We start from the raw sequence: 15,002 nt of genomic DNA, 5'->3' as shown, positions 1-15,002 counted from the left end.
AGCTGCCAAACGCTCAGAATTCTTCAAGGCTCTGACGCAATGTTCTCGGGACCTGGGTTTAGTTGTCCTGGGGCCCTCCTTAAAAGTGAAGATGACCGAAACCACTCATTTCGTTTTAGAACACCGATGGAACGTACACCCAACAGAGTCACCAGGACACAATAGTCTGGGGATGGAAGTTGAGAAGCAGACTTCCATATTCTAACTCGAAAAGGACTTGTAATAAAACTAAGCACAGTTGCGGGGTTAAGACGCGCCCCAGATTAAAAAGCAAAGCCAGTCACGCGCCAAGGATCTCGAGTAGGAAAAGCTTAAAAAGCTACGTGTACCATCTTCCAGGATCTTTCACAAGTAGCGTAACTTACTTTGTGGGAGCAAGTGAGGGGAAAATAAGTGAACAAAGCTCTTTTCTGGTGATTAGGTGGGTGGCTCTGAAAAGAGCCTTTGGAGTCAAGCGGCCGGCGACTCATACGAGCGCCGTGTCCCGGCAGGGACTCACTTAGAGCTGGTGTACTTGGTGACCGCCTTGGTGCCCTCGGACACGGCGTGCTTGGCCAACTCGCCGGGCAGCAGCAGGCGCACGGCCGTCTGGATCTCCCGCGACGTGATGGTGGAGCGCTTGTTGTAATGCGCCAGGCGGGAGGCCTCGCCGGCGATGCGCTCGAAGATGTCGTTGACGAAGGAGTTCATGATGCCCATGGCCTTGGACGAGATGCCGGTATCCGGGTGCACCTGCTTGAGCACCTTGTACACGTAGATGGAGTAACTCTCTTTGCGGCTGCGCTTGCGCTTCTTGCCGTCCTTCTTCTGGGCTTTAGTGACAGCCTTTTTCGAGCCCTTCTTGGGCGCGGGAGCGGATTTGGCCGGCTCAGGCATTATAAAACACCACTCGCGTTAGCAACGAAAAGAAGTGCGAGAATGGGCGGGCCTGATCCTTTTATAACCACCGTATGCAAATTAGGGCTCCAAAAGCCCTTAGTTTCTATTGGACCTTGTAGGAACCTTGTGTTATCAGCAATAACTACGTAACAACACCTACTCTTGCCCTCATTGGTCAGTTCTGGAGCCAATTTAGGACCAATGAAAAGCTCGTTCATGACCCCACCCCTAGCAAAGCTTATAAAGGCTTTTCAATCGGAGACCTTTCAATTTTGTTTTGTTGTGAGGTTCCGTGGTTCGGGTGTTTTAGCCTACAGTCAGTAATGTCTGGTCGTGGCAAGCAAGGAGGCAAGGCCCGCGCCAAGGCCAAGTCGCGGTCGTCTCGCGCCGGCCTGCAGTTCCCGGTGGGCCGAGTGCACCGGCTGCTGCGCAAGGGCAACTACGCCGAGCGGGTGGGGGCCGGCGCGCCGGTGTACATGGCGGCGGTGCTGGAGTACCTGACGGCGGAGATCCTGGAGCTGGCGGGGAACGCGGCCCGAGACAACAAGAAGACGCGCATCATCCCGCGCCACCTCCAGCTGGCCATCCGCAACGACGAGGAGCTCAACAAGCTGTTGGGCAAAGTCACCATCGCCCAGGGCGGCGTCCTGCCCAACATCCAGGCCGTTCTCTTACCAAAAAAAACTGAAAGCCACAAAGCCAAAAGTAAATAAAACCCTCACAAGCCAAAGACCAAAGGCTCTTTTTAGAGCCACCCAAGTTTTCAAAAAAAGAGCTAATGCGCTATTTCGTTATCAGCCCCTCCGTTGACGTTTTGGTGGCTCTTAAAAGAGCCTTTGGGGTTAGTGGGGATGGTCTCGACCTTCCTAATTATTTGTTCTTGCCAGGCTTGTGACTCTCCGTTTTCTTGGGCAACAAAACCGCCTGGATATTGGGCAGGACGCCGCCCTGAGCAATGGTGACACCCCCAAGTAACTTGTTGAGCTCTTCGTCATTTCTCACGGCTAGCTGCAAATGGCGAGGGATGATGCGCGTCTTCTTGTTGTCTCGGGCCGCGTTCCCCGCCAGCTCCAGGATCTCCGCCGTCAGGTACTCCAGCACCGCGGCCAGGTACACCGGCGCGCCGGCCCCCACCCGCTCGGCGTAGTTGCCCTTGCGCAGCAGCCGGTGCACTCGGCCCACCGGGAACTGCAGGCCGGCGCGAGACGACCGTGATTTGGCCTTGGCGCGAGCTTTGCCTCCCTGCTTTCCGCGTCCTGACATTACGGCCAAAATTGCAGTCTCAGCTTCTTATTCAAGGAGAAGGAAGTGGAAAGGATAACCAATTTGGTGTAATTTATAAGAGCTACCGGGAGGGGTGAAGGGAAGTAGCCCAGTGAAACAGCCAATAGGAAGGCGGAAAGCAGCTTCTTCGTTTGCATCCTGCACTACGAGGAAATGACGGATTTCGTAAGTACCTACCAATCGCGGGGAGCCACATTAAAGCCCCTTATTTGCATGCCAGGATTTTTAAAGAAAGAAGGCTTTCGGACCAAACGCTGTTTTGTTCTGTGTTTTACTGAATGGGCATTTTCTTGTTTCCAATTTAGAGAAGGGCGGGGGTCGTTTTCTCCGCCCCCCCCCCACAGTTAGAGCTAGAAGAACAATCATAAGAAGGACCCACAGTGTCTCCAGAGAGCCTTCAGCAAATTGCTCCCACTCAAGGATACGGATTCTGAAGCTGATTATCCCCCTGAGCTTTAAGTTACCCTCCAAGTCTCGCCTTTTTTGTCTGCACAACCAGACTTCCAAAAGAATATGTTACTAAGGCCGTCCGCTTTCTCTGCAATGGAATCGTGGCCTTTGGTGTGGTTTTGCCTCCCCCCCCCCCCCCCAGCCGCCTACGCTCTTCGGAATCCACGTAACCAAGGACGGGACGACATCTGTCTTCCTGCTCTTGACCTCCAGGAGGCAACCGATACCGCCTTGAAACTTGCTTCCTTGGCTTTCAAAATGTCTTCCGATTTCCCTCCTCCTGCTCCTTTTTCTCTGCCCGTCCCTACAATCCGGTGTCCGTCTGGGCTCTGCCTCCTACCCAACACCTCCCTCCACCCTTCACTCTTCCCGGGGAGTCTTCCCACTTCCATGCTTTCAATTATAGACATCCAGATTTGTTCCGGAAGCTCAGACCCTGACCCCAAACTGCTTACCGGGTACTTCAGCCCATTTGTCCCAACAGTTCCAACTATCCAAAAGGCCCCAGTCGCCTCTGTTTGCTCTTTCTCTGAATACAACCTAAGCCAGAGTCTACCTTTATGTGCATCTCAACAGCATATCCGGTCACTTCCCTAACGTCTCTTCAGCCTTTTCTCCGTGCTCTTGTCTGCCTCCCCATTGCTCTCTTAGACTTCAGCAACAGCCCAGCAGATTTGTTTTCCTTCTAGAGAAATCTTTACTGAGAATCTTGTTTCCTTCTCCTCAGCTTCCCACCCTGGAGTGTTCTACACCTCTTACACCATTTGCACCCTAGAATGCTACAAAGAATAGACAGGGCGCCTGGGTGGCTCAGTGGGTTAAGTCTCTGCTTTCGGCTCAGGTCATGATCTCAGGGTCCTGGGATCGAGTTCCACATGGGGCTCCCTGCTTGGCAGAGAGCCTGCTTCCTCCTTTCTCTCTTTGCCTGCCTCTCTGCCCTGCCTACTTGTGATCTCTCTCTGTCAAATAAATAAATAAAATCTTTTAAAAAAAAATACACTTAAACCCTCCTCCTTGAGCCCTTTTCAGATGTTCTCTCTTTCATCCTCGCCTTTATTGAACTGACCTTTATCAAGTACGGTCTACCTGCAAGGCAAAGGGGATAAAGATAGCTGAAACTGGAAAATAGAGGAAATTTAAACTCTGTGCTATTTGTAGAGGTTATCTCTGGTAAGAATACTGGTGTAGATTTGTGAAACACCCATGTCCAATCAAAGGTTTTTTCAATAGCAGAATGTACCCGAAGGTGATTCTAAACCCATCAGCTGTATCACAGTAGAAGATGCATGTGTTAATAGAAAGAGGTGGTCCACACAGAGTCTCAACAGGGCAATTAGAGTAGGAATGTGTTGTTCTTCCAGCACTAAGAATGTATATTTATATGTCTGCTAGACACAAAGGTTTAGGCTATTACAGAAGGGTCTTTGGGAAAAGCTCAGCGTTTTCTCACAACCTGGGTGAAATAGTTCTGACTGTCTCTCTTAGCTCAGATTCTAGGTTCAATTAACCACGTTCCGATTATTCTACTTCAAGATACAAATATGAGACTGAGAAGGGGTGAGCCAGTTATGAGAAGATATTTCACTGGAGGGTAATGACTTTGCATTCTAGACTATTCCTAAGTTTCTTGTGTTGTTTTGGTAGTGTAAGTTCTCTCCCCAGTGAGCCAGTACCCTCTGGAAGTTCTGATCGTGTCAACTTTTCAGACCTATAGAGTCTGAACCCAGAGAGTGGGACCCCACCACAACTCTGGCACCTTGAGAGGCCCTGCTTGAGGGGGCAGCTGACCTCCCCCTCTCTTTGACCTCTGGTCTCATTTTTACTTCTATGGCAGTGACCCGCTGCTATTAGGAAAGGTGAAGGGCAAAGAGATTTACACGGAATCTTATTATGTGATAAGCTCTACGCTAGGGGCTACCTGTGACAATTGTTTGTGTCACAGATAAGGAAAGTGAGACTCCGAGAAGTTAAAGCGCTTGCTGAAGGGGACACAGCCATTTACTGAGACGTGATCTGAACTTGGGTCTGCCTGACTCAAAACCTGTGCTCTTCAGGGCGTTCACGCGGCCTCACTCACTAGGTGTCCAGCTGCAGGAGGCCACTTCACTTACACAGCCACCCTTTCTTCCTCTATTAAACAAAGGAAGAGAATGAGAGAAATTAGATTTAGTACATGAGATTCCATCCAGCTATAAAACCTTGTTAGAGAAGTCTAGATAGGCCAGTATCCTACAAATTATACGAGACTCAATTACTGTCTATCGCTCCCCAGAGCTCTTTGCCCAGCGCTCTCACTAGAGCTAGTAAAACAAGAAATAGAGCAGGCCATCCGTAAAAGTAGTGCAGCAGCACAAACAGGCTGGCTCTTAGTTCCTTCAACAAAAAGGCAACTGGGATTTTTATTCTTAAGATTTTTTTTTTTTAAGATTTATTTATTTGAGAGAGAGAGAGAGAAAGCACAAGCAGGGAGGAGAGGGAGAAACAGGCTCCCAAGCAGGCAACTGGTATTTTTAGACAGGGAACTGAGTTCCTTTCCAGGCAATCTAGTTAATCAAATATTTACTTTGTCTTCTGGCTCCATTCCACCATGTTCCTCTTCCTTCCCCTCTACAGCCGCCTTGCTCAGCACTACCCTCAGCCTCCTGCATACTGAGCCGCACACCATTCGAGCAAGGCCTGTCCGCAGTTACCTGCCATCACACGTACAGTGGCCTCTGGCTAGAATGCTTTGTCCTCCTCTTGACCTGGCAGAACCCTCCCCATCCTTCCGGGTTCAGCCCAGATACCACCTGCTCCTTCATGAGGTCTTCCCTTCCCACACACACCGCCTCAGTGTGTACCCCCTCTCTGTTCATATCCTGCTGCTGGCACTTACCACTCTGTAAGGTGCTTTGACTTTGCTCTCACTTCCTTTCTGTGACCCTCAAGGGAGAGACCATGTCTTCTTTGAATCTGCATCCTTAATTCCTTCTATACGTGGCTCTATTAAATGATTTCGGCATGAATAAATGGCATAACGCTCTTAGGGAATTAGCATCTTCTTTTCAAAAATCTTTCTCTTTACTCAACAACCACTCTCCAAATGCCAACTATAAACAGTACGTGGGGATAGCCAGAGTGATGGAAGATAGACCAAAAGCTCATCAATTACACAAAAATACATCCAACCATAATAGAGTTGTTAGAATAAATGAGAACAAACGTAAAGAACCTAGTATGGAGCCTGGAACCCGAGAGGGCCCAAAGCTGTAGTAGGAGGCTGAAAAGGTTAACATCTGAGAGCCCAAATTCTACAGCCTGACTCTGCATTGCTTTCCGGATCTGTGACTGTGGGCAAATTACCTCTCCTCTAAAGGTCTCTACTTCCTCACTGGTAGAGCAAAAGTAATAATAGTAGCTACTTCATGGGGTTAGAACAGTACCTAGCACCAACATTAACAGGGACATCCCCAAAATTCTTTGGACTGATTTATCATTTCAAAAATAAACATTAGATTTTTCAGATAACCTAGCAATTCCATTCCTGGATATACATAAACAAACAGAAATGAATGCATGCAATGAAGAGCACATACCAGAATGTGGTATATTTGTATCCTGCCATACTACACAACAGTGAGAACGAGCAAATTGCTGCCACACTATCAGAGACAATAGTGGATGAAAGAATGCAAACACAAATGAATTCATGCTACGTGGCTCTTTTTATATGAAGTTAAAAATGGGCAAAACTAATCTATGGTGATAGATGTTAGAATAATGGTTACATGTGGTGGGGTGGTATTGACTTCCCTGGAGCCTTCTAGGGTGCTGGAAATTTTCTGTATCTTGATATGGGTGTATTCATAAGGAGAATTAAACTATATTTATAAGTTCCTTATGTATAAATTATACACCAATAAGCACAAATTAAGCTTTCCAAGAACAAATATTGAAGTAATCATCATGGAGGGAAAATGAGTATTTTGCGGGACATCCCAATCCTCATGTCACAGATTAGTGTTTACTGTTTTTTTGTTTTGTTTTCTTTAATTACGCATTAGGTGGCCACCCAGGCGCCCCTCTCTTGGTGTTTAAAGCCTCTAAAAGTCTCAGTCTGGCCATGACAAACCTTCACTACATAATGGATATTATGATTATGTTTTTATTAGAATCAAAGATACTAAGCTTGCCCTATGGAGTTTGCAATTTACAAAGCTTTTACAAAGCTTTCGTTCACTTTTGCAACAGAAATAATGATGTCATCAGCCCTCTCTTCATACATTAGTTCACGTATCCATCCAATACATTTAATTGAACACCCAGGTATGCCACTACTGACCTTGACATAACATATTTAGAACATAATGACTGTAAGGGCAGGGGTGGCTCAGTTGGTTAAGCGTCCAACTCTTGATTATGGCTCAGGTCACATCTCAGGGTCCGGAGATCAAGCCCCAAGTCAGGCTTGTGCTGGGTGTGGAGCCTGCTTAATATACTCTCCCTGTGCCCTTCTGCCCCACTCTCGTGCTCTAAGAAAAAATAATAATAAAAATAATTTTTACAAAGAACATAATGATACATTTTCTCTGCCCAGATCTCTTCACATGGTTAGTTCCCCCTAGTCATTCAAATCTCTGTTTAATCACCTCCTTAGCAAGGCCTTCTTCAACCACAGCCTCCCATCATTCCCCATCAGTCACTGGATTAGCAAGCAGCAAAGGCCTGACCAAAAACAACTCCTAGAGATTCCATCTCTTTAGCAGTATTCTGATCGTTTTACTTCTCTCTAGCCCATCTCCTGCCTTCACTCAGATTCTTTCACCAGATTACTGCCAACGGCTTTTCTATTCTTCCTATCCCTCTAATACATTCTTCACACGCTAGCCAGAGCTATTTAGTAGAAAATCGGATTCTCTCTCATCATATACTCTCTCCTGACATGATTCTACCACCCCTACCCACTTCCCCACCCACCTATCCCAAGATAACCTCATTCCATCTTCAATAACCCCTGCTTCAGATACCTTCTCAGATGCTAAAATCAGTAGACAAAAACTTAATAACAAGATAACACATAGATTCAAAGTATCACCCACAGTTACAAGTGGAAAAAGAATAAATTTATAATGATGAAACCTGAAATATACCAGTTTAATAAATGATCGGAATTATCACCAGCCATGACATATCAAGTTACATGCCCACTGCTATGGTTCACTGAAAAGGGCTCAATATCACTTCTCCAGTATTCCTGCCAAAAATGTGTATCCTGAGTCTGAATCCTAGAGAAATAATAGACAAACCCAAATTGAGGGATGTTACAAAATAAATGGTCTGTACTCTCCAATAATGTCAAAGTTATAAAAGACAAAGACTAAGGAACTATTCCTGATTAACAAAAACCAAAGAGACATAGCAGCTGAATACAACATGTGACCCCAGATTGGATCCGGAACCAGAACATGTTTTTTTCATTTTATACAAAAGAAACATTAGTGGGGAAATTAACAAATTTTGAGTAAGATCTGTATATTAGATAAAAGTACGGTATCAATGTCAATTTCCAGGGTTTGACAATTCTATTGTGGCTATGTGAGAAAATGTCTTTTTTTTTTTTTTAACTAAATACACATCAGTAAATACAAGAGTTCTCCAGAGACGGGCGCCTGGGTGACTCAGTGGGTTAAGTGTCCAACTCTTGATTTCGGCTCAGGTCGTGATCTCAGGGTTGTGAAATCAAGCCCCACGATACCCCCTGCACTGGATGTGGAGTCTGCTTAAGATTCTCTCTCCCTCTCCTTCTGCCTTCCCCTCACTTAAAAAAAGCAGGGAGGAGGAGCTCTCCAGAGAAACAGACGGACAGGATATATATATATATATATATATAGAGAGAGAGAGAGAGAGAGAGAGAAGGATTTATTATAAGGAATTGGCTCACATGATTATGGAGGCTGACAAGTCCCAAGATTTGGCAGATGGGTCAGCAAGCTGAACACCTGGGAAAGCTGATGAAGGCCTGCAAACAAGGAGAACCAATGCTGCCGTTCCCATCCGAGGGTCAGTAGGCTGGAGACCCAGGAAGAGTCAATGTTTCAGTCTGAGTCCCAAAGCAGGAAAAAAGCCATAGTCCCAAGTCAAAGGCATCCAGGCAGGAAAGAACTCCTCTCTTTCTCAAAGAGGACCGCCTTTTTGTTCTATATTCAGGCCTTTGACTGATTGATGAGGCCGGTCCATATCAGGAAGGCAATCTGTTTTGCCCATTTAAATGTTAATCTCATCCCCAAAAACCCAGAATAATGTTTGACCAAATATCTGGGCACACTATAGCCCAATCAAGTTGACACATAAAATTAACCATCACAGCTGCTTAGAGGTAAGTGGGGCTTTATCTCTGAAACTTATTCTCAGATGGTTCAGAAAAAAATTATTTATGTGTAGATAAATACATAGAAATAAAGCAGACATAATGAAATGTTAATATTTGGATAATCTGAGTATCAGAGGAGGGATTATGTATTGGAGACACTCCATTTTTCACCCGTGTTGCAGAATACCTCAGTTCAGTCTGTCTCTTGTGTGTTTCTTCCCTGTGAGTCTCCTCTACTGGTCACATAAAACACGTCACTTCCAAATGTGTGGTTTTCCCCCAACACTAAACAATCTTCCACAACACCAGCTGGGTGGCCTACAATTTAATTCATTTCTGACACCATCCACCCAGGGACAGTATCACATCTCGCAGGTTACGGGGCTCAGTCCCACAGGACTATCCCCCCCCACACACACACACACACATACACTTCAGACACCAGCTGTAAGCCCAGGCTGTCTGTCACCCATCCTCCTGACCAACTGACTATAAATTAGGGTTCCAATGTTCCCCTCCTTTGGGTTCTAATAATTTGCTAGAGCAGCTTACACACCTCAAGAAAACATTTTACTTACATTTACCAGTTTATTACAAAAGGATATGATAAAGGATACAGAAGAACACCCAGGTGGAAGAGAAAGGGCGAGGTATGTGGGACGGGGCTCTCCTACAGGCTGCTCTCCCAGTACCTACATATGCTCGCCAGCCCAGAAACTGCCCAAGCTCCATACTTCTGGGATCTTATGGAAAATTTATCACATCGGCACGATGGATCATTAACTTCATCTTCAGCCCCTCTCCCTTCTCAAGAGAATGGGAGTGGGACTGGAAATTCCAAGCTTCTAATCATGACCTGGTCTTTCTGGAGACCACCCCTCAGGCAGGATCCCCCCTCAGAGTTGCCTTATTAGAACAAAAGACACTCCTATCACCCATGAAGTTGCAAGGGTTACAGGAGCACTGTGTCAGCAACTGGGGTCAAAGACCAATATTAGAACAAGAGTTGCTTCCAGTTAAGATCTTACAAGGTTTTTAGGAGTTTTATGCCAGGAACCTGGCCCAGGTACCAATATATATATATATATATTTTATTTTATTTTATATATATATTTTATATATAATTATATATATTTTAGTATCTCACAGGTATATATAGGAATTATTTGTACCACTTTGGGGATTTCTATAACTCTGAAAGTACTTCAGAAGGAAAAGTTAATAATAAAATACACACACATAGAACCATATATCCAGCTTGCTATCTTCTAGAATGCCATAAAGACACTTCAGACTCAAGCCCAAAACTGAACTGGGTGCCTAATCTTCCCCTTCTCCACCCTTCAAACCAGGTCTCCTTCCAGCATTCTGTATCCTACAGAACAAACGCCATCCAACCGGATGTACAAGCCTGATAGTCATCCTTGACACGTCCCCTCCCATAACTAACCTATCACCACATCCTGGGATTTTACCCTGCTAATATATGTATCTTGTAGTCACAATTTCTCTCCACTTTCACCTTCACCTCCACCACCACCACCATCCAAGTCATCATCATCACTCACTGAGCCCGCTACAAATAACTCTGCAGCCAGCCTCCCTGCCTTCACCCTTACCTCTCCGCCCATTCACATCATCTTTGCAAAATATAAAATTAAAGACAGCTTAATGCAATGCATGACCCTTGATTGGTTTCCCAAAAATAAAAAGTTATAAAGGACACTAATGAGACCACTGGGGAAATTTGCATGCCAGCTGTGTATGAGATAATAATATTGTATGAATGTTCAATGTCTTGCGTGTGGTAATGTTATTGTGGTTATGTAAGAAAATGTCCTTGTTTTCAGAAGAAAGATGCTCAAGTTGATAGTAGTGCAATATAAAGATTTTTGCAACTAACTCCCAAATGACTGAGCAAAAATAACAATGATTTTATTATTGTTATTATAGACATACGAAGTCAAAGAGAGACAAAGCCAGTCTGGTAAAATGTTGTCAGTGAATCTGGATGAAGCGTAAATAGGGAGCTCACTTTACTAATCTTTCAATTTTTCTGAAAGTTTTTAAAACATTTTTTAAAGGCTAGGAAAAAATATGTCATTATGTTCAATTTCTTGAGCGAGATAAAGATATTATGGTTATACAGGAGAATATACAGGTGATACATGTTGGAGTACTTGATGGTGAAATGCCTCTACTATCTGCAACTTATTTTCAAATTTGATAAGTATATTTTTAAAGTATACAGGTATATAAAAGTACTTGAATATATATTTATAAGCATATACTACACATAAATGTAAAAATATTGAAAGGTAGCTATTGCTTTGGATTCTATTTTTCTGCAGGTTTGACATTTTTCAAAATTAGAAGCTGGGGAAAATACTTGGGAATATATGGAGAAATAATCGACAAAATATTAAAGATAAAAAATAAAATACAAATTGAAAACTTACATATCACCTCGGAAAAAAGCTCATCCCGTTAAAGCCCTACTTAAAACCTTCACTAGCCTCCCACTGCTACCAGGATAAAGACAAAGCCACCTAACGAGGCCTACAAGGTCCAGTATAGTCCAGCCCCTGCCTTCTCCCAAGCACGCCTACCTACTCACTCACTCCCCATCATCATTATCTCTGCCCCTCCCCCCGCCCCCCTCCAGACTCGGACTACACCTAACTAGACCCTAAGTAACCACTCCTCCAGGGTTCTCTCTCCTGACCTTTGCGTTTGCGACTACCACAGCTTGACTCTGAGGGACTGAGACAGCGGCTTTCGAGCTGTCTCTTCTAAACCGTTCTCCTAAAATCTCCTCTCTGAAGTTTCTTCTGCGCCCCAGGTCTGGCTGACATGATCCCTTAGCACCCTGTTCTCCGTCCCATCATAGCACTTAGCACACAATATTGTAACTGCCCGCTTGCTTGTTCATCCTCAGTGCTATCGAAAATTCTCGAGGACCAGACCAGCTTTATATCCCTGTCTTCGGGACTGGTCTGCGCACAGTAATTATGTGTCCAGTAAATGTAACAGATTCCATTTTCTTGTATGTAAAGTAAAGGAGTTCAGCTCGATGGCAATAAAATGTATCAAATAACAGCAGTCCCAAATGAGCAGGAATTCCCGGATTTTTTCCAACTCTGCTTCACAACCTAAAAGCACGAGTCGCAAACGCTCCTAGACTACAATTCCCGTTAGCCCTCGGGGCATCACGTGGCGCCTGCCCATGCCTTTGCCGCGTAGCCAGGACTCCATTTCCCAGCGTGCCTCAGGACGCGACGACAGCATTTGTCCGAGAACTTCGGGAGTCCGGTCCCTGAGCCACAACTGCGGTAGCCAAGGCTGAGCGGAAGGTAGAAAGGGCCCAGCCTGGGGTTTAAAGGGGACACTGGCTCAACCACAAACCCCGAGTTGCGCGTACCCTGTGTTTGCAACCCCTGCACTCCCTGCTAAGTGTGCCTGCTAAATGTGCCTTGCACTTACTGCTAAATGTTCCTGTTCGCTGGCCCTTTCGGATCCCTCCTCATAGGCCCTCTGCTGCCGGCGGCAGGAGGCCAAATTCCCCCACGTCACACAGAGGGGAGGGTTGGTGTCTGGAGTTGAGGCGGGCACCCTGCAGGAGCGGAGTGCGGATGTGGGCGGTTTGGGGTGGGAGGCCCTGACCCTCACTGCTCTGGGCCTTGTCTCTGCGGTAGCGGATGCTGAGTGGGCAGCTGGTCCGGCGCCTGTTCTCCATGGCTGGTCGCGTCTGTTTGTCCCGGAGCAGCGCAGGACTGGGGACTATCGGTCCCGTCGAGGCAGCCATTCGCACGAAGTTGGAGCAGGCCCTGAACCCCGAGGTGCTGGAGCTGCGTAATGAGAGCGGCGGCCATGCGGTCCCACCAGGCAGCGAGACGCATTTCCGCGTGGCGGTGGTGAGCTCTCGCTTTGAGGGACTGAGCCCCTTACAACGGCACCGGCTCGTCCACGCTGCCCTGTCTGAGGAGCTGGCTGGGCCAGTCCACGCACTGGCCATACAGGCGCGGACCCCGGCCCAGTGGAAGGAAAACCCTCAACTGGACATGAGCCCCCCTTGCTTGGGTGGGAACAAGAAAACTCGGGGAACCCCTTGAGCCCCAGGAGAGGGAAGACCAGGATGCTAATGCTTTGTGAATAAACTACGGGCTTTCTTCGGGTCAATACAGTCTGGTGTTTGTAAGGGATAAGGATTTGTGGGTCCCATTTAGCCAGCATATATATATTCTCTGGAGATAGCAACTCGTTTCAGATCAGAGCTTATCCAAGGAAAGAGTAGCCTCGGGTGATCAAGGAGGGCTTCCCTGGGGGGAGGGATCTAATTGGATCTTTAAAGGAAAGTTTACTTAAACCAGAAAGGAGAGGAAAGATGTTACAAGTAGGAGGAAGAGCTCAAGCAAAGGCAGAGAAACTGAACAAGACAGTGACTTGCTTGGACAAGACAGGAGTTACAAATACATTTGAATTTCATACCAGGGAAATGTTTGGCTTTCTATCAACCTGTCCATTTCCAAAAGGATTTGCCTTTGTTTTTGAGAAAAATCCTTAACAAAACAAAAACTAAAACACACTAAGGCAGTGCAAAGATGATATTACAAAAAATGGATATAGAAGGAGAAAACTTTATATATAGTCCTTTTCTTTTCTTTTTTTTAAAGATTTTATTTATTTATCAGAGCGAGAGAGGGAGAGCGAGCGAGCACAGGCAGACAGAATGGCAGGCAGAGGCAGAGGGAGAAGCAGGCTCCCTGCTGAGCAAGGAGCCTGATGTGGGACTTGATCCCAGGACACTGGGATCATGACCTGAGCTGAAGGCAGCTGCTTAACCAACTGAGCCACCCAGGCGTCCCTATAGTCCTTTTCCTTAGGAGTCTTTTAAAGTTGTATTTCTGAGGGGAGCTGAAGTGATGTCCAGATAAACAACTTTAATGACCTCAATGTGGTAATAGATAGACTCTAGATACTAAAGAAAAAGATGAACATAAATCTTGATCATTTTGAGCTATAGTTTAGACTGCATCTGGTTGGACAATAGGAAGTCAGAGTTTTGAGGAAGGGCATACCACAGAGCATTCTGGGGCAGAGTGACCTGGCAGTGATGTGTAAGTGAATTGGCATAGGAGATGAGAGGCACAGAGATCAACCAAGAGGGAAGGTGGGACCCTGACTTCAAGGTCAGCTGTAGGCATGGAAAGGATGGAGTTTTATTAGCTACCGTTAAAAAAAAAAAAAAAAAAATCAGAAAATGGCTTGATTAGAACAGAGCACAGACATAGCCATTTGGGATTTTAAGGATTTCCTTTTTATTTTTCATCGTAATTTTTCATTTCATTTTTCACATCAACAGAGTTGAGTTTAGGGGGGTTCCCCAGGAGAGGAGAGATGGATGGGTCCCTTCAGAGGGCACAAGGGAGAAGGCTGCGTCCAGCAAATGAAGGGTGAGGAAAGGGGGTACACACTTGTACACTGGGCACTGGAGAAGGCGGTCCTTTGAGCACAGACACCAAAGAGTTAAACAGTCCCCACCTGGTTCAGTGTTACAAAATGGGGGGAGTGACCACAGGGTGGGGGCACCAGACGCAGCATGAGGAGGGTGAATTTGGATTTTCTTGTTGTTGTTTTCACTTTTTTCCTTTTAACTTTTTTTTTTTTAACATTTTACAAACAGCTAAAAACTACAACACGTCACAGCTACAGTGGGGGGGAGGGGGAGCAGGAGGGCACCAAAGAAAGCAGCCACACAGTGGGGTGAGACAAGGGCAGCTTAACTTACCGGGGCTATCATGTAGAAAGGGTGAAATGGGGAAACCGAGGCTTCTGTCCCACATTAGGGGGTCCCTGGCTTATTGCCCAACCTCTTCCCACTTCAGAGGAGTTGCTAGGAGGGCCCCTGCTTTCTGCCCCTGCCCCAGCTCCTTGTGCTTTTTGATCTGCTGGTTTGACCCCATGCCTGGTTTCTTTCCCTCCCCTGCTACCCTGCCTGTGAGGGGACAGGTTGGGGGCGGGAGGGCAGCTGTGCCGTCCC

General features: G+C 46.1%; 4 protein-coding genes across 4 annotated transcripts; 2 read left to right on the top strand and 2 right to left on the bottom strand.

The window, feature by feature from the left end:
* Positions 1-411: 411 nt before the first annotated feature.
* On the bottom strand, positions 412-893 carry LOC122900465 (histone H2B type 2-E). Its single transcript, XM_044239157.1, has one exon. It carries the CDS (start codon positions 874-876, stop codon positions 496-498), a length of 381 nt encoding a protein of 126 aa, XP_044095092.1. The 5' UTR covers positions 877-893; the 3' UTR covers positions 412-495.
* A 283-nt stretch (positions 894-1,176) lies between these two features.
* LOC122898829 (histone H2A type 2-C) lies at positions 1,177-1,592 on the top strand. The gene has a single exon (XM_044236510.1). The coding sequence runs from the start codon at positions 1,203-1,205 to the stop codon at positions 1,590-1,592; it is 390 nt and encodes a 129-aa protein (XP_044092445.1). The 5' UTR covers positions 1,177-1,202.
* Positions 1,593-1,749: 157 nt separating this feature from the next.
* LOC122900464 (histone H2A type 2-B) lies at positions 1,750-2,213 on the bottom strand. The gene has a single exon (XM_044239156.1). The coding sequence runs from the start codon at positions 2,140-2,142 to the stop codon at positions 1,750-1,752; it is 393 nt and encodes a 130-aa protein (XP_044095091.1). The 5' UTR covers positions 2,143-2,213.
* Positions 2,214-12,228: 10,015 nt separating this feature from the next.
* Positions 12,229-13,141, top strand: BOLA1 (bolA family member 1). The gene is made up of 2 exons (XM_044236509.1): positions 12,229-12,315; positions 12,658-13,141. The coding sequence occupies exon 2, from the start codon at positions 12,661-12,663 to the stop codon at positions 13,072-13,074; it is 414 nt and encodes a 137-aa protein (XP_044092444.1). The 5' UTR covers positions 12,229-12,315; positions 12,658-12,660; the 3' UTR covers positions 13,075-13,141.
* The last annotated feature ends 1,861 nt before the right edge of the window (positions 13,142-15,002 follow it).

The sequence above is a fragment of the Neovison vison genome, chromosome 2 (assembly GCF_020171115.1).
Source record: "Neovison vison isolate M4711 chromosome 2, ASM_NN_V1, whole genome shotgun sequence".
In the NCBI taxonomy this organism is placed as follows: Eukaryota; Metazoa; Chordata; class Mammalia; order Carnivora; family Mustelidae; genus Neogale; species Neogale vison.
This window is presented reverse-complemented; position numbering and strand designations above follow the sequence as displayed.